General features: G+C 38.4%; 1 protein-coding gene across 3 annotated transcripts in view; it reads right to left on the bottom strand.

Annotated features, from left to right (window-relative positions):
- LANCL1 (LanC like glutathione S-transferase 1) overlaps nt 1-25,013 on the bottom strand; it is a 36,785-nt gene extending 11,772 nt beyond the window's left edge. Inside the window, exons 1-4 of one of the 3 annotated variants that reach the window (XM_057745010.1) lie at nt 24,957-25,013; nt 24,548-24,644; nt 21,050-21,167; nt 4,673-4,880 (exon numbers count right to left, since the gene is read on the bottom strand). In XM_057745010.1, the coding sequence (XP_057600993.1) occupies nt 4,673-4,880; nt 21,050-21,167; nt 24,548-24,628 (407 nt within the window). In that variant the 5' untranslated portion in view covers nt 24,629-24,644; nt 24,957-25,013. Of the gene's footprint in view, nt 1-4,672; nt 4,881-21,049; nt 21,168-24,547; nt 24,645-24,852 lie in introns of all 3 variants that reach the window. The other 2 variants (XM_057745011.1, XM_057745012.1) reach the window with 2 other exon arrangements.
- Between the last annotated feature and the right edge of the window lie 235 nt (nt 25,014-25,248).

Genomic DNA, 25,248 nt, shown 5'->3' with positions numbered 1-25,248 from the left:
GTAGTAAACAGAATGAACATCTCAGAGTTTTCATAAGAGTTTGTTATCAAGTTTTAATATACAGGTATCAAACTGTATAGAATTTAGAGCTAGAAAGCACTTTTGATTTTTGTAAAGGGTATTGAAAGAACTATTCAAAGAGGGAAATGACTATCAATTTTTTAAACAAACATTGCTCTATGGAAGTTACTAAAAACAATGACTGCATATTGTATTAAGTCCAATGATGGTCTCACCCAAATAAAATGTGTTTAAACCACTGAATTGAAAACACCATTCCTTTATTTTCCAATGTTATGACCTGCATTACCACAAGGTGGCGATATATAATTAGCATACCAATTATTCTGCAACCAAGAACATTTGCATCTGGGAAGCTCAAAGTAGACAGCGAGTACCTTTCAGATACTCGAAAATAAAGTATCATTCAGTGCATCTTGCTATAATAATAGTTAAGAAGGAAGTATTCCATTTTTTCCTGGATTTGAATTCAATTCATTAAAACTCATTAGTTGCATGTATCTAACCCAGTGTTCATAGTGCACTATTTACAATATACAAGACACAGAAGCAACCTAAGAGTTCAGTGACAGATGAATGGATAAATAAGATGTGGTATACATATACAATGGAATACTACTCTGCCATAAAAAAGAATGAGATAATGCCATTTGCATCACCATGGATGGACCTAGAAATTATAATACTAAATGAAGTTGTCAGGCAGAGAAAGACAAATATCATACAATATTGCTTATATGTGGAACTAAAAAAAATGATACAAATGCAACTTATTTACAAAACAGAAATAGTCTTACAGAAGACAAACACAGAAAACAAACTTATGATTACCAAAGGGCAAAGGGTTGGGGGAGGAGTTAATTAGGAGTTTGGGATTAAAATACACACTCCTATGTATAAAATAGATAACCAACAAGGACCCACTGTGTAGCACAGGGACCTACACTCATATCTTGTAATAACCTATAATGGAAAAGAATCTAAAAAAGAATATATATACACACACATTTATATACATAACTGAATCACTTTGTTGTACACCTGATGCTATTGTAAATCAACCATATTTCAATAAAAATTAAAAACAAAGTCAGAAAGAGAAAGAAAGAAAAACTGTCGATACATTCCCTAAAAAAATAAAAAATAAAACTTATTAGTTGGATCTGACGATTACTAAATGCAGGACTTTACATGTTTTACATGCTATATTCTTAAGATAAAATGAAGAAACGACAGCATTTATCAATCATTATGGTTATTTTATGCATTTTCAGAAGCACATCACTGCAGGTCCATATATTTGTTTTGCTATGTTGATATTAATAGCAACTGATATTTAGAAGAGACAAGTCACTGAAATGTCACTGAAGGAAGAATAAAGACACATAAAAACAGGATAATTCTGTTCCGCTCCTAGCAATATTTCCCCAGCGTGTTACTAGGGAGAGTTTTTGCCTTTTATCATCAAGAGGTCTGTAACTTTTTAAAAAGAAGTCCTTTTCTTACTCATCACACTACAGAAGAGAGAGGGTATATATTTTATGACCAGAAAGCCAAAGTTCTGCATCACTCTAAGTACTGTCCCCAAAGCACACTCTATGTGAGGTTAGTCACTTAACTGGGCACAAAACAGGCAACGCACTTTATTCGTGTAGTGGCACCAACTATCTCTGTGTAGGAGGAAGGGAGAAAACAGGCAGAGTATAAATCAGGCAGCAGGAAGAACTAGTGCTACTTATCATCGTCCCCGCCACTTGCCTCAGACAACTGCAGGACAGTCAGCACATGAACGTGCGCACACACTCCTTCTGGGGAGTCACGGACCCCTCCAAGAAAAGTGTAAATGTTCTCTCCATGTTGAATACAATCTGGGGATTTTCTATATACCTCTGGAAGCCCTAAGATTCTCAAAATCCCAAAGTTAAGAATCCCTACCTTAGGGAAATACTGATTTCTTTGGACTTCAGTTTGTCTAAGGATTAATCCCAAAGGTCCTTTTGGTTTCTAAAACTCAAGATTATGATTCTGAAAGACCACTATATTAAGGCAATACAGGAATGGTAAGCTGAAATATGATGCTGGTAGTGGCGCACACAACACAGACACCACACGGAGGATGTGAGTGCCTGTGATACAAAAGGGCTGTGTGACGTGAGGAAAAAGGTTAGGTAAAAGGTAAAGCAAGTAAGTAGGTTTATCAAGTAATTTTGGATTTCCTGAAGTTGAACTGAAAAGACTTAGAAGTTTTTCCCTTAAAAGAGAGGAGATGTGAAAGTAATTTACAAATAATTCTTTTTTTCTTTCTAGTCTGCCATGAACTCCAGAAATCTAAAAAAACCAAATCTGCGGCCACAAGCAGGCTATTTTCCTATCATACATCTGCATTCTACAATATGTTTTTAACCTTAGCAAGTCTGTAAATAAAATATTGCTGAAATGTCATAAAACAAAAAAATGATATAAATATCAAAAACACCTTTAAAACCAAGGTATAAAAAAAAGAAATTTTAGTTTACTCTCTTAAGAGTGTTTTATAATAAAGCAACATTAATATATGGTATTATTCCCCAAAAAGTGTTTCTTAGAACAACAGGCCCTAAGGTGTCATGAGCCTACGTGACAAGTGTGGCAAACCTGTGCTCCCTAGAGTCACCTGAGTTCCCCCATGTATAAAAGCTACTGAAGACTCTGAACAGTCAGTAAAGGTGCATATTTAACTTTGTTTAATTAGTGTTTCCCCACTGTGTCTGAATATACAAATCTTGTTTTCATTTAATACCTATTAACATTCTTCACATACCAAACAATTACTATTTGGCTGTACACATTCTGAGAGAGGCTGGCATTATAATAGAATATCAAGGGCACTACAATTTATTTTTATGAAACTTAAGAGTGATTCACTGAATCAGACTTTCTTGTGAACCCCTAAAGCAGAGGGATCCTCAACAAATAAAATCAGAAATGATAATGCCATAATTTATAAGAATGAACAGTGAGAATCAAAAACCACGGTCAACTCGGAGATGATTACTAATTAAAATGTTGCCAGACCCACTTGAAAAATGGGCTAAACCTTAACAGACACTTCACCAAAGAAGATATACGAATGGCAAATAAGTATATGAAAAGATGCCCCACAACATATGTCATCAGATAAATGCAAATTTGGAATGCTGGCAACACCCAATGCTGACAAGGATGTGGAGCAACAGGAACTCTCCTGCACTGCCGGTGGGAATGCAAAATGGTGCAGCCACTTTGGAAGACAGTTTGTAAGTTTCTTCCAAAACTAAACATAGTCTTACCATGCAATCACACGCCTTGGTATTTACCAGAAAGAGCTGGAAACTTACGTCCACACATAAAAACCCGCACACGGATGTTTTTAACAACTTTGTTTACAACTGCCAAAACTTGAAAGAAACCAAGGTGCCTTTCAGTAGGTGAATGAATACATACACTGTGGTACCTCCAGACAATGGAGGATTATTCAGTGCTAACAAAAAAAGTGAGCTATCAAGCAATGAAAAGACGTGGAGAAATCTAAATGCATATTACTAAGTGAAAGAAGCCAATCTGAAAAGGCTACATACTATATAATTCCATCTCTGTGACAATCTGGAAAAGGCAAAACTATGGAGACAGTAAGAAGACCAACAGTTGCCAGGGGTTAGGAAGAAGACAGGATGGATTAATAGGCAGAGCACAGAGGATTTTTAGGGCAGTGAAAGTACTCTGTATGATACTATAATGATGCATACATGTCATTATACGTTTATCCAAACCCATAAGATGTACAACACTGAGAGTGAGCTACAGACTTTGGGTGAGTACGATGTGTCAATGCCGGTTCATTGACTGCAGCAAGCATACTCTGGTGGAGGATGCTGATAACCGGGGAAGCTATGCATGTGCAGGGCAGGGGGTGTATGGGAAATCTCTGTACTTTCCTCTCTATTTTGCTGTGAAGTGAAAACTGCTCTAAAAAGGCAAGTCTATTAAACAACGAAACAAAAAAACCCTTTGTTGGAACTGCAACTCTCTGTGTGTTAGCATACTTAGCAGGAGCCTAACAGCATGGCATGCAGTCGCACGGCAGCCAGATTTCTTAGAAGAATTCTGAAAGAGTGTTCAATAAGCTCTACTAAAGCAAAAACTGTAGTTTATTTGTACAAAAGTTGCATAATTCTTCATGATTCACAAGCTTCTGATGGGTTGCCCTGATTTATATTAAAAATAAAAGTCTGGATTAGCATGCCATTTGCCCGTAAGCAAAGCAATTTTGACTCTGTGTTCCCTCAGGAGTCCTCTCCCAGCCCACTGCAGCACGTGCACCACATTTCTTTGAGTTATTGATCCTGGATAGCAGCCTGGATTAGTAATCACTGATTAGGCTTTCGAACTCATTTGTGTTAAGGAACTGATGTTTGATCTGGAACATGTCAGTGTCATTACATCTTGCAATAAAATAGGGATTATAATGGTTGTTCCTTAACTACAACCTAGGAATAATGTGAGAGTTGATCAAATGACAGCAGTAAGATTTCTGCTGAGACAACAGTAAATTCAATAAAATGTTCTTTTGCTAACATACACAGAATTAAGGCATAATGTCTAGATAATAATTCTCAAAAAGAAACCTGATTACCGGGTGATGCAGTCTTCTGCCTGCTTCTCATTGTTCATCTTGTGATGCACCACAGCAGCCACTGCTAGGGGGCCCCCATCCCCGCAAAGGAAGGTGATGGAATGCTTGGACAAACAGTTCAGACTTTGCTTTGCATAGCCATGTGCCATCTGTAGGTAGGCAGGGTCCCCGAACACATCATAGAGGTGTAAGTAAAGCACAGCAATACCTGAAAAGCAAAAAGAAAACCATGTACAGATGAAGAAAGAGCAGTATTATTTTGGTGTGTTGTATACTCAGCAGTGTTGATTTTTGATAAGCTATAATAAATATGTAAATTATCTGGAAGTTCAGATGACCTTAGTTCTAGACTCAGCTTTATTACTAAGCAGCTCTATGAACAGTAGGCAAACACTTACTTGTTCTCAGTTTCCTTATCATTACAACTCTAAATTAGAAAAAGAACTCTAAGAACTCTAAACCCAAGTTTATTATTAACCCCTGTTGCACTCTGGCTATTGTGTTGATGTATTCTTTTTGATGGTTAAAATGACAGGTCATCAACCTTTGGTAAATCATCACCTATTTATTTTACAAATAATAATTTACTTAATTAAAAATAAACAAGAAATGTTTGTTCTTATGAGCCAAAGAAATTCAAAGACTAGGGACGAAAAACTCAATTTTTCTTTATATATTTAAAAGATCTTTTTTTTTTTTTGCATGAGAAGGTAGGTCGAAATCCTCTATCCCAGTATTGTTCCAGAAAGGGATTATAAGAAAATAATTATTAAGTTATCTGAGATCTAAGGAAATAAATTCAGTCTCTCCTTAATTTTTTTTTTCATTGTTAAGGACCCAGCCACTTTAGGAACTATACTAGAAAAGCTGCCAATAACTTTTGCTTTGGGCTTTTCTTGATTTGCTGCTTATCCTACTCTTGAAGCCTGCTATATGTAATTGAGGCCTTGTCCACATGTCCTCATTTCAGATGCCTGTCACAGTTGATAGAGCCTTTCCTCTGAAGCCTACTGGTCTCAGGGCAGACTCAAAGATGTGGGGTAGGGAGCCTGCCTGCAGCAGCACTTCCACAAACTCATTTCTCCCCTTAAAGTACATTTTCCATCTCATTTACCAGTTTTAGAAGATACAGAGCCTCTGTTTAAATCTAAATTAATAGAGCCAATCTCTTCATGGATTTCAATGCAGTAAAAATGCAGTTTGCAAAATTACTTTTCACTGTACTGAGGACAATTTTAAATTTAGATAGTTTTCTCATTTTGCGTGGGTAATCTCCAAAGCTTTGTGCACAATTCAATTTCACATGTATATTAAGGCCAAATTTTCATTTCCTGCCAAAGTTAATAACCTTATCTGTTCTTTCAAAGTGGCTTGGTGTTAGTAATTCCACAAGCTGCTGATCAGATATACCAGTGCTTAAGGTTTGTAGACATAAGTGTACAAAACCATGTATGTGGGTAAGAAAAAAAAAATTCTCCTTTTCACAAATGATTAATGTCAAGAGCTTCTTCTAGAATTAGGTCTTTAATAGGCTTCATCTCCATCCATACTAGGCACTTGTAGGCAATCCGTTTAAATTGCTACCGGTTCACTTTGCCCTCCTGTTCCCATCGCTGCCTGAACTCCTCTAATTAAGTTATGTAGGCACCGAAGCCAGATAATGACATGACTGAGATCTGAGAAAATAAAAAGTGATTAAATACAAGCCCAATGATTGTTTTCCTTTTCAGACCTTTGTCTCACATTATCAACAATTCTTCCTGGCCTAAACATTTAACAAACAAAACCCATTAAGGTGTGCAATTTTAAGGTTTGATGCATTTCTCATGAAAAACAGGTAATCACTTCTCAAGTCTCACATTTCATTTCGATGAAAAATCTTGTTTGTTTGTTTGTTTGTTTTTCTTTTTGATCAGCAGAGAATTAGCCTTCCACCACCTCAGGTTCTATTTCTCTTTGTCTTTTCATTCTGGACCTCTGTGTCTGCATATTTTGATTAAGCAATCTTCTGCAGGTTGTAGTTTACAGTGCCTACCTTCTTCCCCGCTACAAGACACTTAAGGATGAAAAGGGTTTCAAGTGAGGAGTGCTGCTGCCAACAAAAAATTTTCCTGGACAAGCTTATTAGAAATTAGTCTAGGTCAGGAAAATAAGACAAACTGCGTAAGTTAAACACATTTAATGCCTCATCAATGTTTTATACCCCAGGTGGCCTAATTTAATAATAGAAAAAATGGGGGAACTGCTTGTGACCAAATATCTTGAACTTGACTCTTATGATCTTCTAACTTTGACAATATTCATGCGTATAACGTCACTGCTGCATAAATACTGAAGGCTGAGCAATAACTGGCAGGGTGGGAAATAAAGATACAACCTCAAGGGCTCTGCAGGGTAAACTCATCCAGCCCATATGACTACTCACAACCCTGGCCTCAGTCCATGCTTTTAAAAACTCTTTTCAAATGTAATTGTTATCAAAATAAATTAGCTCTTCATGGAAAAAGTCAAACAGTACTTCAAGGCTTAATATACATTTTCAGTCTCCTGCTCTACTCTATTCCTGCCTCCCAGAAGCAACCACTTTCAATCATTTTAGCTATTTCCTCTAGTATCTGCTTCCATACTTCTAATAATATGCTATGTGCTTTCCCTTGATTTTTCTCTATCAGACATTTTTGATTCACATTCCACTCTGGAAGGTAAGGATTTAGTTCTTGTAATAGCGACTGCTAAGTGGTCCCCCCAAATTTATCTCCCTTTTCTCTAAAAATAATACCCTGGATGTTAGCTAGGCACTTGGCTTCCCAGAACAGTCTCTTTGGCAGCTGTGTGTGGTCATGTGCATAGATAAGTTCTGACCAATGAGACAGTGGGAATAATGGGGGTAACTTCAGAAAATGTTCTTGAAGGGAGGGGACCTGCCATTTCTTTCCTCTGGCTAGAATGCAGATGTGATGGTATAGCTGCAGCAGCCATTTTAGGCCATGAAGTGGCAGTTCTGTGATGAGGATGGTAAAGCATCAAGATCAAAGAAGCACAGAACCCAAAGGACAGTGAAGCTGCCACACCCTGATTGCCTTACACAATACAGAAATTCTGTAGTGTTAAAGCCACTGTTATTTTAGGAGCATTCCCCTTCAGCTAGTAAGCCTAATCCTAAAGAATACAAGTTCTCTTCAGAGCTGGGGAGGTAGGCAGAAGGTAGATCACACAGGGTCTTGTAAACCAGTTCACGATTTTGGGTTTTATTTGAAAAAGCACCATTTAAGAGCATAATTAAATTTGTGTTTTTAAAAATTCACCATAATTGGACTGTAAGGTTTGGAAAAGAGTATATGGAACAGTGGATGTAGGAGGAGCAGTTAGGAGGATAGCTCAGGAGTACAAGCGAGAGATGGAGTAGTTGCAGCAGAGATGATGTGAGACTGAACTGGAAAGATACCCGTCTGGAAGGTAAAAGCCAGCAGAACGTGGTGGGGAATGACTGAGGTGACTTCCAGATGCCTAACTTTAACAATGAGATGGGCAATGGTGCCGTCCTCTGAGATGGCCATCACCTCTAGGGGAGGGCCAGGTTTGGGAAGGAAGATTACAGTTGTATCCATTCATAAGCTCATCCCCAAATAAGATTCCAGTTTCTAAAGGACATCTCATATAATAAGAGTGTTTCTTACTGGCTTCTAGGGTAACAACCATCAAAGCTGGCCATGAGGCTCAATGCAGAGTGGTGTACAGAGTGGAAACTTTTTAATGTCTTATCTTTAATCAAGAATACTCTTGGGCTTAAATTTGAGCAGCAGATAAAATGTCTTTCTGTGCTGTTTGTTAAGCAAAACATAGGATAATCAAGATTTGCTTCCTTCTCCCCTTTCACCTTTTCTTCTAGACCAGAAAAGACTGAAATGAAATTTAAAACTGACTGCATTTAATTGTAAAATTATGCTCCAAATTGTTTTAGATTTTAGAATTATTTTGTTAAAAAAATGGAAGACTGCCCCACCTTATATGAATCTGGATGAAGTTTGACATTTTCACTGATATAAAATTTAAGTTAAATATTATTCTATTTTTTTAGCTGGTCTACTCCATGATAACTACTGTTACTAAGCTATGAAAACTAAAGCTTTTTGGTGATAATTTTACTATCTTGTTAGATTTGCTCATATATATCACTTAAACATACTGACATATTTTAAAAGAGAAAATAATCCACATTGAGAGAGATATGCTGAGAAATTAGTAAAGCGAAATCTAATCCATTATTTTCCCATTAATCCTCAAGTCATTAAAGGTGACTTATTTACAATAAGTATTTGGGTTAATATCCTAATTCTGCTAAGTAATGAGTACTTTCCTTCAAGAACAAGAGATTATTCCTACAGGGGATGGTATCTTTATTTTCCAAAGGGTATAGGAAAGTTGTTATAGGGATACCACCTCCATTTTACATGCAAATCCAGAAAAATTTAAATAATATCAATAAAAATCAATGAATAAAGTCCATTTAGAATCAAGCATATGAAATCAGTAATTGTTTTAGAAATGGTATGTTAATTCTGTAGTTATTCACAACCTTGGAAGCTGATTTGGTGGAGAAGGAACAGACAGGTGGGCAGAGTATCCCCTCTATCCTGGGGGGGGGGAATACCATCAGGAAGCAGGTATGAGGAGTGTGTGGACTGAAAGGGGTGCTTCATTTGTGGCAAGCCCAAAATGGAGCAAATGCAGAGAGTACTCCCAGCACATGGAATTATCTGAGCAAATCCACATAGACAAAATGACTAGGGGATGACCTGGTTAGGTAAGGCTGGACTCCTTGGGGGTTCAAATTATTAAAAACTAGACATATAAATTTAGCATTGGTGCTAATCTACTGTCAGTTTATGTAGAGGAGGAGTATTCAAAAACAGCATTTTTCAAAGTTAAATTTGGTTATATGTGTTAGTTCAGGTCCTTCAACATGAGACTGAACGTGTAAGACTTTATTACAGACATACATAACATGAAGGGTACTACAGGGCATCATACCAGCAACTGCATGCTTTGGCTTGGAAGTGAAATATACTACTTCCACCTGCAGCTCCTGGATCAGAAGAGGTGGCCTCACCTAACAACAATGAAGTTGAGAGGTCTAATCCTAGCCCAGAAGGAGAGGGACAACCAGATATGGACGAGCACTAGTGACTAACACGGGGCCTGGCAGGGAGGTGGCAGGAAGAGGGAGCCAAACCTTGGACAGGTCAGGTCTGAGATGTTCATTAGACGTCCAGGTGGAGATTCACGTAGGCAGAGATTCGAGATATGAGTCTGAGTTCAGGGAAGAGGGGTTGGACAAATGTCCTCCAAAAAATAAAGAAAGAACCCACTTATCTCCTGTGCTCTCAGAGGCCAGCAGAAACCCAGGTATCTGTTACTTTGATCTTATAACTCCTGGAGCCTGTTTGGTTGCTCAGAACTGCAGTGTGCAATGTGACAGACTCTAACCATAAGTATCTATAGAAACTTGTTAGTTAAAAGTAAACAAATTTAAAATTCAGTTTCTCAGTCACACTAGTCACATGTCCAATGCTTGACAGCCACATGTGGTTAGTGGCCGCTGTATGGACAGCAAAGACACATAGCCATCACAGCAGAAAGGTCTAAGGACAGCACTGTTTTCAACACCAGGGACAGATGTCACTCTTTATAAGAAGTTCAGGATGTCTGGCACTGCCTCACAGCTCATCCTAGGAGTCTATTTGGTTTTGAAATGTTAAAAACTAATTTACTTGAAAGACAAAAAACAAATAAAACTTTGCTGTAACAGGAATGCATCCTGGCTTTCAGTATGGAGGCTCTGAACCGGATTTTTTCTATTCTGTTTCCTTCTATAGTTACAACTCTGGGGGGGGGGGGGGGGTAAATTGTTTAGGGACACTTCTAAATCTGCAATTTCCTTACTCAGCTACTTATCCCCAGTAGTACTATAAATATAGCCAGCTGTTGAGAAGTAATTAATACTAAGCCTTTGAATTTCTGAGGGATCATTAGTCCTATTCATCTTGACCAATCAAGACCTTGATGTATCTCAAGTGTCTACGGAGATGATAAACATCTCCACAGATGTATGAAGCTCTCAAAGCACTTCTCTGTAATTCTGCATTTTAGAGATTATTCTTTAACATTACTCGTTTATTTTACTACTGATGTAAAAAACCTTTGCCCACGGTACTTCAGATCTGCAAGTTTTTTCCTTATAGGTTAGGTGCTTTTGAAGACTCTCTTCATGTACTCTGGTGGGAAAAATCATGTTCAGATTATAGATACTGCTGGAGCCACTAGAGATATTCAGCTAATGCCCAAGGATGGGTCTTAATAGTTTTGAGTGACTCTTGCACTGTTGGGAATGTAAACTGATACAGCTACTATGGACAACAGTATGGAGGTTCCTTGAAAAACCAAAAATAGAGTTACCATATGACCCAGCAATCCCAGTGCTGGGCATATACCCAGCGAACACCATAATTCAAAAAGACACATGCACCCCAATGTTCACTGCAGCACTATTTACAATAGCCAGGACATGGAAACAACCTAAATGTCCATCAACAGATGAATGGATAAAGAAGGTGTGGTATATATATACCATGGAATATTACTTAGCTATGGACCTAGAGACTGTCATACAGAGTGAAGTGAGTCAGAAAGAGAAAAACAAATATTGTATATTAACGCATATATGTGGAATATAGAAAAATGGTACAAATCAACCAGTTTGCAAGGCAGAAATAGAGACACAGATGTAGAGAACAAACATATGGACACCAAGTGGGGAAAGCAGGGGGTGTAGAGGGGGAATGAATTGGGAGATTGGGATTGCCATATATACATTACTAATAAGAAAAAAATATCGAATTGTATACTTTAAATATATGCAGTTTATTGTCTGTTAACTGTATCTCAATAAAAGTTCTTAAAGAAAAAAATAGATAAACAACAAGGTCCTACTGTACAGCACAGGGAACTATATTCAATATCCTATAACAGTTTTGAGTGATATGGAGATAAGAACTTCCTAAGGCAGAGGGAAGGGTTGTTCCAACCTAAGCTTCAAATAAACTGTTCCTTAGTTGGAACTTTAAAAGCTCATCAATTATTTTTTTTTCCTTTCAGATTAATGGTAATATAAGAAATTAAAATTTTCTCTAATTAACCCCATACAGTATGATCACCTGCTTTCTAAGCAGGTTGGTACTTTCTAATGCATTATTTTGTAACTGTTTCAATCTTGTGTCTGTTTTGGGTGTGTGCGTTTCCATTCCTTCAACAAAATGACAGCATCTTTAGGGCAGGATTCCCATTCCAGTCACTGTAGTTACTCTCTGCAAAGCCTTGATGTAAACACTGAACTGACCAGTGCATCCAGTCTTCAGATTAAAGCTGGTCACAGTGCTGGCTTTCAAAATACTCTAGTACTTTTAAAACAGGTAATCTGGGGAGGAAACTTGTTGTGCCTCCACACCCTTAGTTTAATATTATTGGCCCAAACAAAGAAGTGGAAATGTAAATTAAAAAAGGCAAATGAGCACTCTGAAGATGTCTTTTCTCCACTATCTACTTCCAGAGCTAAACAGGAAAAGAGATTAAAATTTTAAAAAAGGAGATATTATGCTCTCCTTCTTCCTTTCCTCAGTGCCTTTCAGAGTACTGCTTCAAAACTGTCAAATTAGAAAGCGCTCCTAGTCTTTTATTCAGACTAACCATAATAGGTAATAAATCCTTCAGCTTAGTAGTCATTAAGAGCATGGGTTCAGTGATCACTGCCTGGGATTGAAGCCTAGCTCTGCCACTTCCTGTGTGATCTTACCCTACTTATTAAACCTCTCTGTGCCTAAGCATCTTTATCTAAAAAATGGAAATAACAGTAGCTGCTCCATAGTTACTGTAAATCATTCTGATCAATATAATAGTCCCTAGCATATAGTAACTACTCAATAAATGTCCAATGCTCATTAGACTGTGAATCTCTACGAGTGCTGAATAAGTCATTTTGCCTCATCACTGATGCCTGATCTAAAGAGACAGAAAGTACAGAGGGAACCATACTCTTCCCATTTCCTGCCTTTCTCCTCCCTCATTGGCTCCTCAGACTGGGGAGGATTAGTAATGTGTTCCCTACTCATGTGCCATCTAGCCTCTCCCTTGAGCTTTCTGGGAGTCTTCCCCACATCAGATGCTCTCTCTTAACCCTGTTTCTCATGTCGTAGTCCATTCCTTGACTGTCCAGATGCTCTTTTTGAGTCTAGCGAGGTAAGTTCAAATTGGGGGCAAGGAGGAGGAAGCCCACTTTATGGCCAAGTCTAAACAGTATGCTCTTTATCCAGCTTTACCAAGTGTAAAGTGAATATTATGAGCTCTGATTTCTGAGTTCATTTCTCAATTGCATCACAGGTTGAAGGGAAAGAGATGTAACTGACTCTTTTACATCCTAAAAGACATGAAATGAGTTGGATTCCCACCCTTTCCCCATTCCACCTAGTTTTGTTTGTTATTGTTTTTAGTTTGCATAGACGATAGCTAGAGAAGTAATGGCAGGCCACTCTTCATTCATTCATTCATTCATTCAACAAATATTTATTAAGCACCAATCATGGACCTGGATTGTCTTAACTGCTGAAGTTAATGGAAAGAAAAAGGACAAGACATGGCTCCAGTCTCCTGGTGCTGCCTGTGAAAATCAAATGTCTTCTTTCTGCCCTGCCATTTCTTCTGGTCTACAAACACTCTCATCCTGCTCTGTGCTTTACCCAAGCACACTGGTGTTATCTAAACCCTACAGCTGTTTCAAGCCTGTATCTCAGACATTTAAGATTACCAACTGCACAAATTTAGCAGCACCATATAAAGTGCAAGCACGAAGAAAGCAGGCGACATTCTTGGTGCATTCATCTATCTAGCAGTCACTGTAAAGGGCTCTAATAGACCTGGTGTAGATCCACACCATTAATTCCTTCTGTTTGTCTGAACAGTTCTGGCTGGGAGGCATAGGTGCTTCTCATGAATGTGAAGGACACTTGGTCAAGACTCAAGTCTGACACTGAAATGCTGGCTCTGATGAAGAGCTACTTAAATCAAATTGCAAAGAAAAGACACCTGGCCAGTGATTCCTTTCAAATAAGTCTGGTATCAGCAGATACTAAGACCCACATGCTAAAGCTGAGACTCAGAGGCTCTAGACTTGGCAGATCAGAGGAACAGCATCTTGAAGCATTTTAATAACTTGCATTTAGAGCACGAGTTAACATTACTCTAGGGATTATGCTGCATATTGTCTTATTTAAAATGTTCTCTAATTCTTGAAAAGAGGAACTATATGCCAATCTTAGCCTCATTAACTTTGTGAGTTGGTTATAGAAGACTGGGTCATGTCTTTTAGAACTAAAGCCCCTAGAGTTCTGCGTGTATTTTTTAAGCGTGAGCTGATCATTGTTTCCCTTGGGAATTATCATAGTTAAGAGTGGGAAAAAATGAAATTAAATGAGGGCTAGCACTTTCCCTTATTCTCTCTTAAAGACACTAGTGAGATCAGCCATCCCTTGGGTTTACTTAACTTTCCAACTTCGTTAACTGCAAGGGAAGCAATTTTTCCTACTAAATGCTTATTTCTAACATGAGAATACTTCATCTGCTCATTTAATCCTTTGTAATAACAATTCCTCACCAGTGTTTCATGTTTTCCATTTTATAAAGCACTTTAAAATCTTCTTCCCCCTAGAACAAATCTACTTGGAACAAAAACCCAGATGTCAGGGGGCGCCATGCTCTCTGGCGCGTCCCCACAGATCCCTGGACACCCACCTACCACCACTTAGTAGCTGGCCTTCAGATTTCATCTTAAGGGGCCTCCATGCCTGCTGTTTTTCTACACTGTCTGCTATGTACACAGGCATATCGAACTGTACCTAATGGGGGCACCTGAAGATCCAAATGGCTTCCCTTACCTCCCAAGCTGGGATCGAGTAGCAAAGAATTCTTGAAAATCTACGAGGGAAGGATTAAGGCTAAAAATGAACTCGATGCTTATTGCTTGTGTATGTCATACAGCAATATCATGATGCACTACACTTCAGTGTATTAAATTTTATAAAGGAGGATTTTGGTGAAAAGAACTGGGGCTGTTCATTTCAAATATTGCTTATTAACAGTTGCAAGAGCTACTGACTGCTTTCAGATGATGGGTAATATTTTACACAAGAAGATCCTCAACAAGCCTTTTCAAATACAAGCAATTATGAGGAAAAGCTTCTGTTTTGGCCCAGTTAATTTTCTATCCTGAAACCATGCTGAATATATTAATTCAGGATTAGGAAGGGGAAAAACACATTCTATGGAACAATGCAGGAGATTACACTTTTCTAGCTGCAAAGGCCCATACATTCTTCTAGGGTTTACTCTATGTCCAGTCCCAAATAACTTCTTCCTGTAGACATTTTAATAGTAATTACTCTTGCCTGTCTAACAAGCCATGTTTGCCTCCATCTTCCCAAATTCCTGTCATGTTTTAGCAGGGCTTATTCTGACTTTTTTTTTTTTTCTAAAACACTTAAATTTGACTAGTCGCTAGCCATTTCTAAAAAGTCTGTACAGCATGAGTATCACCATGTTGGCATTGCTCAAATCACTTAAACTTATAGCTTATGTGCAGATCTTCTTCACTTATAAAATATATGAAGTAAACCCAAATGTAGGAGCGGGGAGTACACAACACACACATTCACACTCTCATGGGGTAAAGAGCAGGGCTTTAAAGCCAGGCTTGCTGGGTCGAATCTTGTCTTTGTCACTTACTAGCTGTATAACCTCGAACAAGGTACTCGGCCTTGCTTTGCTTCAGTTTTCTCATCTGTGAAATCGGGGTATGAATAGTATCCATGCCATGGAGTTGTTTTTGAGATTTAAATGTGTTATTTAATGCAAAGCACTTACATTGGTGTCTGGCATATAACATTAGTTATTCGCAAACATGCACACACACTCAGGCCCCTGTCATTCAAATGTCAATCCTATTAACACTTTATTAACAAGAGTCATGTTTTAATCTTTACTCCTGTCTTTCCACAGTCAAATGATCATGAAACTGCATACTGATGATCCTCATTCCTTTAGGAGCCAGAATTCATTCAATCAATGTAGTTTATTATTAAAGTATTGAATTCTTGTTTTTTTTGAACATTAATGTATGGCAATAATTTGTTAACTCTCAATTACTGACTGAAAATTTGATTATTCACCATACTTCATTCCTGAATAAGTAACAGAGAGACTAGAGGGACCTATGGTAATAATTGCTTCATTTGCCAATATGAGACAGCTGTGGGGTTTTAAATGTTCTCGCCTTTATTTCCTAAGGGTCAAGGCATTTTACCTCTCTGCTGTGAATAACAAAAGGTAAAAGCCAAGAATACAGCTTATAAAACTGCACTATGACAACCCACATGTATAAATAAATATGCAGGTTTCAGAGAAGATGATATCTGAATCCTATTAAAAGCTTATGCTAACCACTCTCATCACTGTAGTATACCCTCTGCTTTCATTTAAAAATAAAAGCCAAGATAATTTCAGCTGTAAAATAGTTTGTAAAGTGAATGTTAAGTACTTTCTGAAGCAATGATTTGCTTCTTTTAAATTTCCACTTAAACTTGTATGAATCACCTTTACCAGTAAAGCATTACACTGTTTTCTAAAGCACATACAACACATGGAGGTGCTCTAGCAGAAATTCTCATAAGTACCCTGTCACTATTGGTCTCAATTTTTGCTGGAAAAAAAACAAAACAACCTAACCACCCCCCACCCAAAAAACCCCCCAGAAAATGTGAAAAAATGACTTTGAGTCCAGTTCTTCAGTTTTAAATACATATGTAACATTTAAAAACATACGGGTGCTTCCTCTCTTAACTAAAACTCTTTCAAGATCAAGTGAGCAACGGAGACAAATCTAGGCACAGTGTGAATGCAGTATGAAGCTGGGCAGCCCACCGTGGCAGCTTTCTTTAGAGTCATGAGCCAGAAACACTGACACCTGACTATGGGGTGTATGTACTGCGGACTGATAAATGTTTCAAACAAATTAAGGACTTCATATCCCTGCGACAAGCAAATAAGACTTTGAGAGGAAGCAGAAAGGGGAGGCAGAAGGCTGTTTAACCAAGCTGAGAAAACACTAATGTTTCACAGTATTAAATTTAGAAGCTGTTGTAGCCCCTTTCTAAATTTAAGTTACACTTTGGCTCTAGAAAAATTATTTATGACTTGGCATGTCTATAATACTTCCTTTCTGTGGTGGGCTTTATGAAAAGACTATTACTTATTGCATGAATAAGAAATTTTCAATCAAAATCCAAATATCAATCTCCCTAGAAATACAGAGCAGGCAAAATATTGCTTAGCAAATTCAAATATTTATAGACATTGGTAAATTTATCCTTATAAAAATTCCCCCAAAGTGGGAAGAAGTTCGAGATCCTTTTACAGATGGAAAAATTGTGGCTTTTGCTGTCTAAATACTTTGTGCAAACATAGGAACAAAAAAGGACCATTTTTCTTGCTATAGAGAAGTTATAGCAAAGACTGCTAGGTCTTACCCCCAAATCCATGCTCCTCTTTCCTTCAGTAACAGAACCTCAGGTTAACAGACTACACTCACCATCCTTTCTTGCTAAGGGGTATGACCATGTGACTATGCTCCAGCTAATGCAAAGAAAGCAGAATTGAAATGCTGAGTGGGACTTCTAGGAAGTCTTTTTAAAGGGAAGAAATGCATTCTTCTTTGCTTCTTTTTCCTCCCTGCAGCCTTGAAAAGCCAATATAATGGCTGGATGTTCAGTCACTATGCAGCCAGGTGTTAGAAGCTAGTGGCTCAGGGATGAGGAGCAGAAAGAAAGCAGCCTGGGTTCCTTCTGACATCCCGAGGCCATCAGAGCAGCCCTGGACCGCTGCCCTCTGGCTTTCTTTTACATTAGAGAAAAAAACAAAACACAACAAAAAACTTCTATCTTATTTAAGCCACTGTAATTTTGATTATTTTGAGTATATGCGACTGAACCCAATCCTATTCCAAAACCAAGCCTATCTGAATCAGCACAAATATCAGACCATATTTCTACTGGGGACTGAAACAACAAAATAAGATGGTAATTTAAGGTTCTAAGTGTAAGAATCATGTAGTTTCTCAAATAAACTATGCTTTGTATGCAAGAGCTTTCATTGCATACTGACAACAAATACTTAATAAACATGAATGCTGAAGAAGGAAATAAAGTTTTAAAGGATTTCTACAATTAGTGTTTCCCAAAGTAATATTATTTTGGACAAATTAATAATAAGAGCAAATAATAAGTTATTATTTATAGAAATATGACCCTAAATTTGGTGAACAAAGTTAAAAAAAATATATAATCCTTTTCTCCTCAAAAGTATTACTTTTTGAAAGATAAAGACGCACAAAAAGTAACATACAAGGCCACACATAATTACGTAAACACTGCTTTGAGACATAACACCAAGTATTTTTATTGTGTTAAGATGTTTGTGAATGTATTTTTGGTAATAAAATTGCAGTTATGAATAGATGATACTTGATAAGACATAATATAATGGGAGGAAAAGGTATTATGATTTGCTGTGGTTGAATCAGCTTTAGTTTCTCATGCAACTCAGAGTTCTATGCTATTCAGATGGGAACACTGCACAGGAAAGCATTTTACTTATCAAAACACTGGAGGAGACAGTCCATTTTAAGTGGGAACAATGGCTTTTTAACAGTGCTTGATCAGGAGACATTAGGAACCTTGCCTTGAAAGCCATTAACAAATCTATCTAGAAAATTTTATGCTACATCATAAAATAACCAGTAACTGAAGATATCCTAAACTGCTTAGTATGCCAATTTGCCCTAGACACTTGTCATATGAGCTGCTTTCAGGAGACAGCAATGAGTGTCACAGATACTGAAGGATAAAAAGTTGAAGGATATGGGCAATTCAAAGAAAATGATGCCCAAAACTCCATATTGCCAAAAAAATTTAAACAAGCTTGCATTCTACTTTGGAGTAACTTTTTTTTTTTTTTTCGTTTCCAAGGAAATTTTAACTTTCTCAACTAGCCCTGCCAATAGAGGAGCTTTCCCTTACACTGTCAAACTATCAGTTCAAACTTGAAATCGATTACCACTTCTTTTCCTCCTAAAGCAAAGTACCTTATAATATATAATAACAGAGACTCGTCTGAAGCAGGTGAGTTAGAGATTTAAGTCATCCTTTTAACAATCAGTTATGGAATTAAATCTAGCCATCTGTCTCAGCTGTGCTGTTGTGTTCAAATCCTCATAATTTTAAATAAGGAATAGTAACGCTCATTAATGAGATTCATCTACCAATTACTGCACAGCTGGAACACAGTAGCTACTCAATAAATGACAGCTATTGCTATGTCTCTTGCAGCAAAATACTTTTATTCTCACCTTAACATTTCTTGTGTTAAGATTCTAAAATCTACAAAAATCATAAAACTAAAGTATAAAAGGGAGGGTCCAACACTACCTAGTCCATTCCTTTTATCTTTTTAAAATTTAATTTATTATTTTTTAAAAATTTATGGCTGCTTTGCATCTTCGTTGCCGCGCGTGGGGTTTCCCTAGTTGCAGTGAGCGGGGGCTACTCTTTGTTGCGGTGTTCAGGCTTCTCATTGCAGTGGCTTCTCTTGTTGCAGAGCACGGGCTCTAGGCTTGCAGGCTTCAGTAGTTGCATCACGCAGGCTCAGTAGTTGTGGCTCATGGGCTCTAGAGCACAGGTTCAGCAGTTGTGACACATGGGTTTAGCCGCTCTATGGCATGTGGTATCTTACCAGGCCAGGGATTGAACCCATGTCCCCTGCATTGGCAGCCAGATTCTTAACACTACGCCACCAGGGAAGTCCCCACTCCTTTTATTTTATGAGATATCTACCTTAAACGTCTCTGAGAGGACTTCCTAGGTGGCGCAGTGGGTAAGAATCTGCCTGCCAATGCAGGGGACATGGGTTCGATCCCTGCCCTAGGAGGATACCACATGCCACGGAGCAACTAAGCCCATGCGCCACAACTACTGAGCCTGTGCTCTAGAGCCTGTGAGCCACAACTATTGAGCCCGTGAGCCACAGCTATTGAGCCCATGTGCCACAACTACTGAAGCCTATGTGCCTAGAGCCCGTGCTCTGCAACAAGAGAGGCGACCGCAATGAGAAGCCCATGCACCACAATGAAGAATAGCCCCCACTCGCTGCAACTAGAGGAAGCCCGTGTGCAGCAATGAAGACCCAACACAGCCAATACAATTAATTAATTAATTAATAATAAAAAAAAGTCTCTGAGAGATTATAATTTTACTCTGATTTTATCTGCCTTCCCCATCCTCACAAGAAAGAAATCACTTGCCATAACTGAAAGGATGGCTAAGAGGCTGCTATTAGTAAATTCCTCTCAGAAAAGCTCTTCAAAGTATGCTCTCAGGATGACTGTCTGCATTAAGACCACTGAGCCTTACAAATTGCAGATCCCTGGGTCCTGCTCAAGACTATTGAAGCAGAACCTTGCTGTGAGGTCCAGGAACCTGCATTCTTATAAGCACCACTGCTTAAAATCAAATCCAAACTTACTTTAAGCTGAAAACCTATTTCTCCTTGTCTGCTTTTCAGAGTAACTGGGAAACACTGTCTCCAAACTGTGCTTTCAAGATTAGAAAACTGTCTATCTCTCTGCATTAGTAAACTAGCTGCAGTTCTTCAACTTTCCTTGTTTTGTTTCTCTTGCTCTCACTTTTTTGACATCTATGTTCTATTTCCTCCCAAACTTTCTCAACCTCTCAATGAGCAGCAAAACAGTGAATGTACACCAACCAGCAATGACTATATTGGAGGATTAGTTCATGGAATCTATACTCTACCCTGAGTTCCTGCATGGATCCCTGTTACGTGGTAACTTTAAAAAAAAAAAAAAAAAAAGACAATCTGGACATGTTTTATTTTCCAAGGGCAAATTCTCCTGTTCCATGCACTGCATTTTGGGAATCTTCCCAATTCTGAATTAACTACATAACGCTGAATATCAATTTTTCTCCCAAGTATGGCAGCCATCCAAATTTGTGTCAGGTATGAATTCCAGGAATATGCTTACCCTGCCCTAAATTCTGAGCACTGTTAAAGATCCAGAAGACACCCAGGTTAGGCTGAGAGCACAGCATCCTCCCCAGAAGCAATTACTCCTACACAGAAGCAGGAAGCATTTAAGGCTGTAGCATTCTGCCAGGCAGCTCTCCTCTACCATGCTTATGCCAGCTCACAGTCAGCACTTCGTACCTGCCCAGCCAGTGTAAACAGTGCTATCCCGAGGGTCTGCTGACTTTAGGCCTCTCTCCATTTGCTGAAGAAGCTCTCGAATCTTATTGTTCAAGCGTTGTGAGAACTCAGGAGTCAGCTGTAGGTATAAAAGGGAAAACAAATATCAAAAAATATGGGTCACTCAGTGTCCTGGACTATAGGCTATTAAAAATAGGCGGGTACTTCACTTCCATTCAAGCTACATTTTTTTGCCTAAGAGAACTGGACAATTACTTTATTCTTAAACAACATGAACAAATTAACAACACTTAAAAGTACTGCTGTGTTTTCTTACTCAAGTCAGGAAATATTTTTGATGTAACAAATGTTTTACATAAAATTTTTAATAGCTAAAATAGACTGCCAATGATAAACAGGATCATAGTAATTTCCACCTACTAAGAATAATCTATTATTCAAATCAATATTTTTTATTATAGTGAAAGTCATTTTATTAAATCAAGCACAAATCAAAGATGTTTGCTGTTTTCAAGCCACTGGAGTTTTAATATTCAAGCAGCAACAATGTTAATGCCCTAAAGAAACACTTTAATTATTTCTGTTATTTAAAAAATGAGGATAAACATTTATAAAAAATCCATTTATAAAAAATGTATAAACATTTTAAAAAATCATAGAGTAGCATAAGAAAAGCAAAATAAATTCACAGATATCAGGAGCCTCCAGAAGAGAGGAAAGAACATCAGACCAAGAATCAAAACCCCACGATCTGCACAGTGCCCCGCAGGCTAAGGGCCTCATAAATATTGCTCAATGAATGAGCCTGGCTACATCCTTCTCTGCTATTAGCTGAGTGACCATGCTCAACCTATAACTCCTTTATGCTTCAGTTGCCTCTGTAAAGTCAGGATAATAATACCTGCCACACCAATTTCAAAAGGTCCACCGAGGATCAAATGAGATTGTGTCTCTAATGTCTTTTGCATTCAGGGATGTAAATGTTGACATGTTTACTATTTTAAGCAGTCCAATGGGCTATAAAAAGAAATAATTTGGATACAGATTGAAAACATACTAAGGCTGGGGTGTGGGGTTAGTGACATCCATATAAAGGCCCACAGATGCGGGGGGGGGGGGGGGCAAACTGTGAGGCCTACTGAATAACTATTTGTTCTAAAAGTAACTGAAAAATATTTTGAAAGTTCTGTATACACTGAACCATGAAGTGTCTTAAAAGATCATTGTATCCTTCAATACTTTTAGGAATCTGCTGTGTTTCCCAGACTTGGATTTCACAAAGCAGTAAAACTGTGAAACAATGCTAGGGAACATTACAAAGATACAAAATTTTATTTCATCACATAAGGATTGTAAAAACAAACCTAACTACTACCTGTTAGCATCATAACCTCATTTTTTAAAGAGGGCATTTAAACACTGAAAAAAGTAGGAAAGGCGGTATCAGGATTATTACTAATAATAAAAGACACTGTTTTACTGAAAATCTGAAGAGTATCTCTGATAAGGCAAATCGGATGATCAATCACATCTGGGTTATTTCTTCTGAAGCACCACTATCGTCCCTTATTTCACTCTCTGAAGAAGAAACCACATTGTTTGACAGACACACTCCCATTATTTAAAAATGTCTGCCAAGAGGTTAAGATTTCAACAAGCCTTAAAGATACATTTAGTGAGGTAAAATATACTTCAGTATTAATATAAAAGGTCTATAAATCTCAACTAGATAGAACACGTCATATTCTGTCCATAGATCATGGATAATTTATCATCTTGCCTGGCCTTACTGTAAGCGACCAAGAATAATGAGAATGCCTCAGCCTTAAGAAGGGAAGTTACTTTCTATTTGGCACAGAATTGCACTTAAGAAAAGTGAGCCGCCTACGAATACGGATTGCTTGTGGCAGACCACAAAATTATTAAAACCTAGCAATAATCTGAAGAGTCTCTAAAAGCCCTTTTTCTCTGACAGATGCCAGAAAATAGAAGAGTTCCCTATTGAAATCTTTGCATTAACAAGTTAAGGAGGACAGATCTCCAGGGTCTGATCCTTGATGTTCAACATTAAACAATGAGAACTGGTAGGTTAGTTTCTTTCTGGGATCGGTCCAAAAACCATGTGTTAGGCAAAAAATTACACTATTATTTTGGGGCCAGAATTCAAATTTATGAACATCTTTTTTTTTTCTCCCTTAGGAACAGAGTTAAATTTGTAAAAAGCATTTACTTTATAAACAGCCTAAATAGTGAGATACATTTTATTGAAGGCTGCAGTCATTAGGATCCATCCTCCAGTGTTCTCTTTGCCAAGTAAGCATGAAGCAGCAGGTCTTCCTCCAACAAGACAAGACAAATGCTTCAGCTTCAGGATCTGCAGAGCTAGGCAGAATGCAGGTCCAAATGGCCAAAAGGAAGCCATCTGACTTCAAGGTAATGATTAGAGGCTTTGTTTGGGCAGTTCAATTCTGGTCTTAAAAGAATCAGATTGATTCTAGCTCCATACACACTTTTGGCAGCCTTCTACTTAACAACTCTTCTCCATCTCTTTCATTCCTCCTACCTGCATTACTCATCCAAGTTAATCTATAATGACAAGTGTTTTAAGGAAAGAACCCACAGAATCACTGAGAGTTCACTTGACAGATATGAAATCTCTAAGGCCCTCATATCACATGCAAAATGCTTTTCGTATGGCTGATGAGTTTAGAAGAAATAAACTGGTAAAATTAAACAAAAAATAATGTGTGCACATTTAAAGACATCACTCTTCCAACCTAACTCACTCTTAGAATTTCTCAACTAGGTGTTCTTAAAAAGAACTGTATTTCCTCTTAACAATTATGTTCACAGGCATGAGAAAACAAAGGCCTCTGGTATCTCACATCCAGGTTCTCTTTCTTACACTGACTTGTGAGGTGCTCACCAGTTAAACTGATCAGTTTTAAGTATTCATTTATTTATTTATTTTCCAGTTGTGGGGATGTCCTGGAAAGAATGGAAGTGGTACAAAGATTTCAGGCCTAAGTCCCAAATCTCTCTTAGCGCTTTCAGTTTAAAGATGGCTTCTGGTTTACTCTCTCCTTATCCTGCTGGTACTCCTGTTCAATCATAAAACAGTAATGCGGTGCACGTGGAATACCATCAGGATTTCTCACCTCTCTCTAAACAACAAACCAACAATGATGAAAAAAGCAAGATTACACAGTAAACTGCAGAGCTGCCAATTTTCGTAATTTAAATATCGATGACTGAGGTTATTTCAACTGGTAATTACGATCCATAATATTAACAGTGACTCCTTACAGTTCAACATGTTAGAGCTCCAACTGTATATTTTCACATATACTTTATGTTTAAAGTATATTTTATATATTAATACTGAAACTATATTTTTTAAGAAGGGACGCTCATCCCGTTCTTTCAGGCAAAACTGAACTCCTTTCCAAACACTGGGGGTTGGAGGCAGGGATGGAGGCAGATATATCCCAAACTCACCCTCCCAGCAGAATCAAAGTAGCCTTCGGCCAGGGATTTGTTATAATCGGCATAAGGATTCGGGAAGGCCCTCTGCGCCATGATGCCAGAAACGAGCCTGCAGAACAGGGGAAAAAGAGAATCTACGTTGAGATACGGCCCTCGGGCAAGTTGCGAAGGCTGCGGCCAGCGCCCGGGGAACACCTTCCTTCCAGCTGCCGGGCCACCGAGCGGTCCTGGCGGTCCGAGGGAACCCTGGGCCCACCGCGGCCCAGCCGCTAGGGCGTGGCACCTCCGCAAAAAGGCTGCCAGGGCCCCGAACCCACCGCGATGAAGGGGACCCGTTTTGCACCCCACGTTCGCACTCTCGCGATTGGAAGCAACTGCCCGTCCAGTGTCCCGAAGCCCTGCACGGTCTCTGGCCACTCACCCCGCAGCCTCCGGACAATAACAGAAGCGACGCTTTCACGGCCCACTTCCTGCCAGCTGGACCAATCAGAGCCTTCGCCACTCCGGAGGCCCGCCCCCTTCTCGTTTTCAGTGTGTTAAAGAGACAGAAGTGTGGTGTCTGAGGGATGGTACAGGGTGATTTAATTCTTGGATGTCTGGAGTGGGGACATAGAGTAATGTGCAACTGTGCCCAATATTTCCCACCTTTCTTCTCTCTTAAATTAAAAAAAATTAAGTAAACTAATTCTAGTACAGATGATTCATAAGAATTC

The sequence above is a fragment of the Hippopotamus amphibius genome, chromosome 8 (assembly GCF_030028045.1).
Source record: "Hippopotamus amphibius kiboko isolate mHipAmp2 chromosome 8, mHipAmp2.hap2, whole genome shotgun sequence".
NCBI classification, from domain to species: domain Eukaryota; kingdom Metazoa; phylum Chordata; class Mammalia; order Artiodactyla; family Hippopotamidae; genus Hippopotamus; species Hippopotamus amphibius.
The sequence above is the reverse complement of the archived record's forward strand: the minus strand, read 5'-3'. Positions and strand labels throughout refer to the sequence as shown.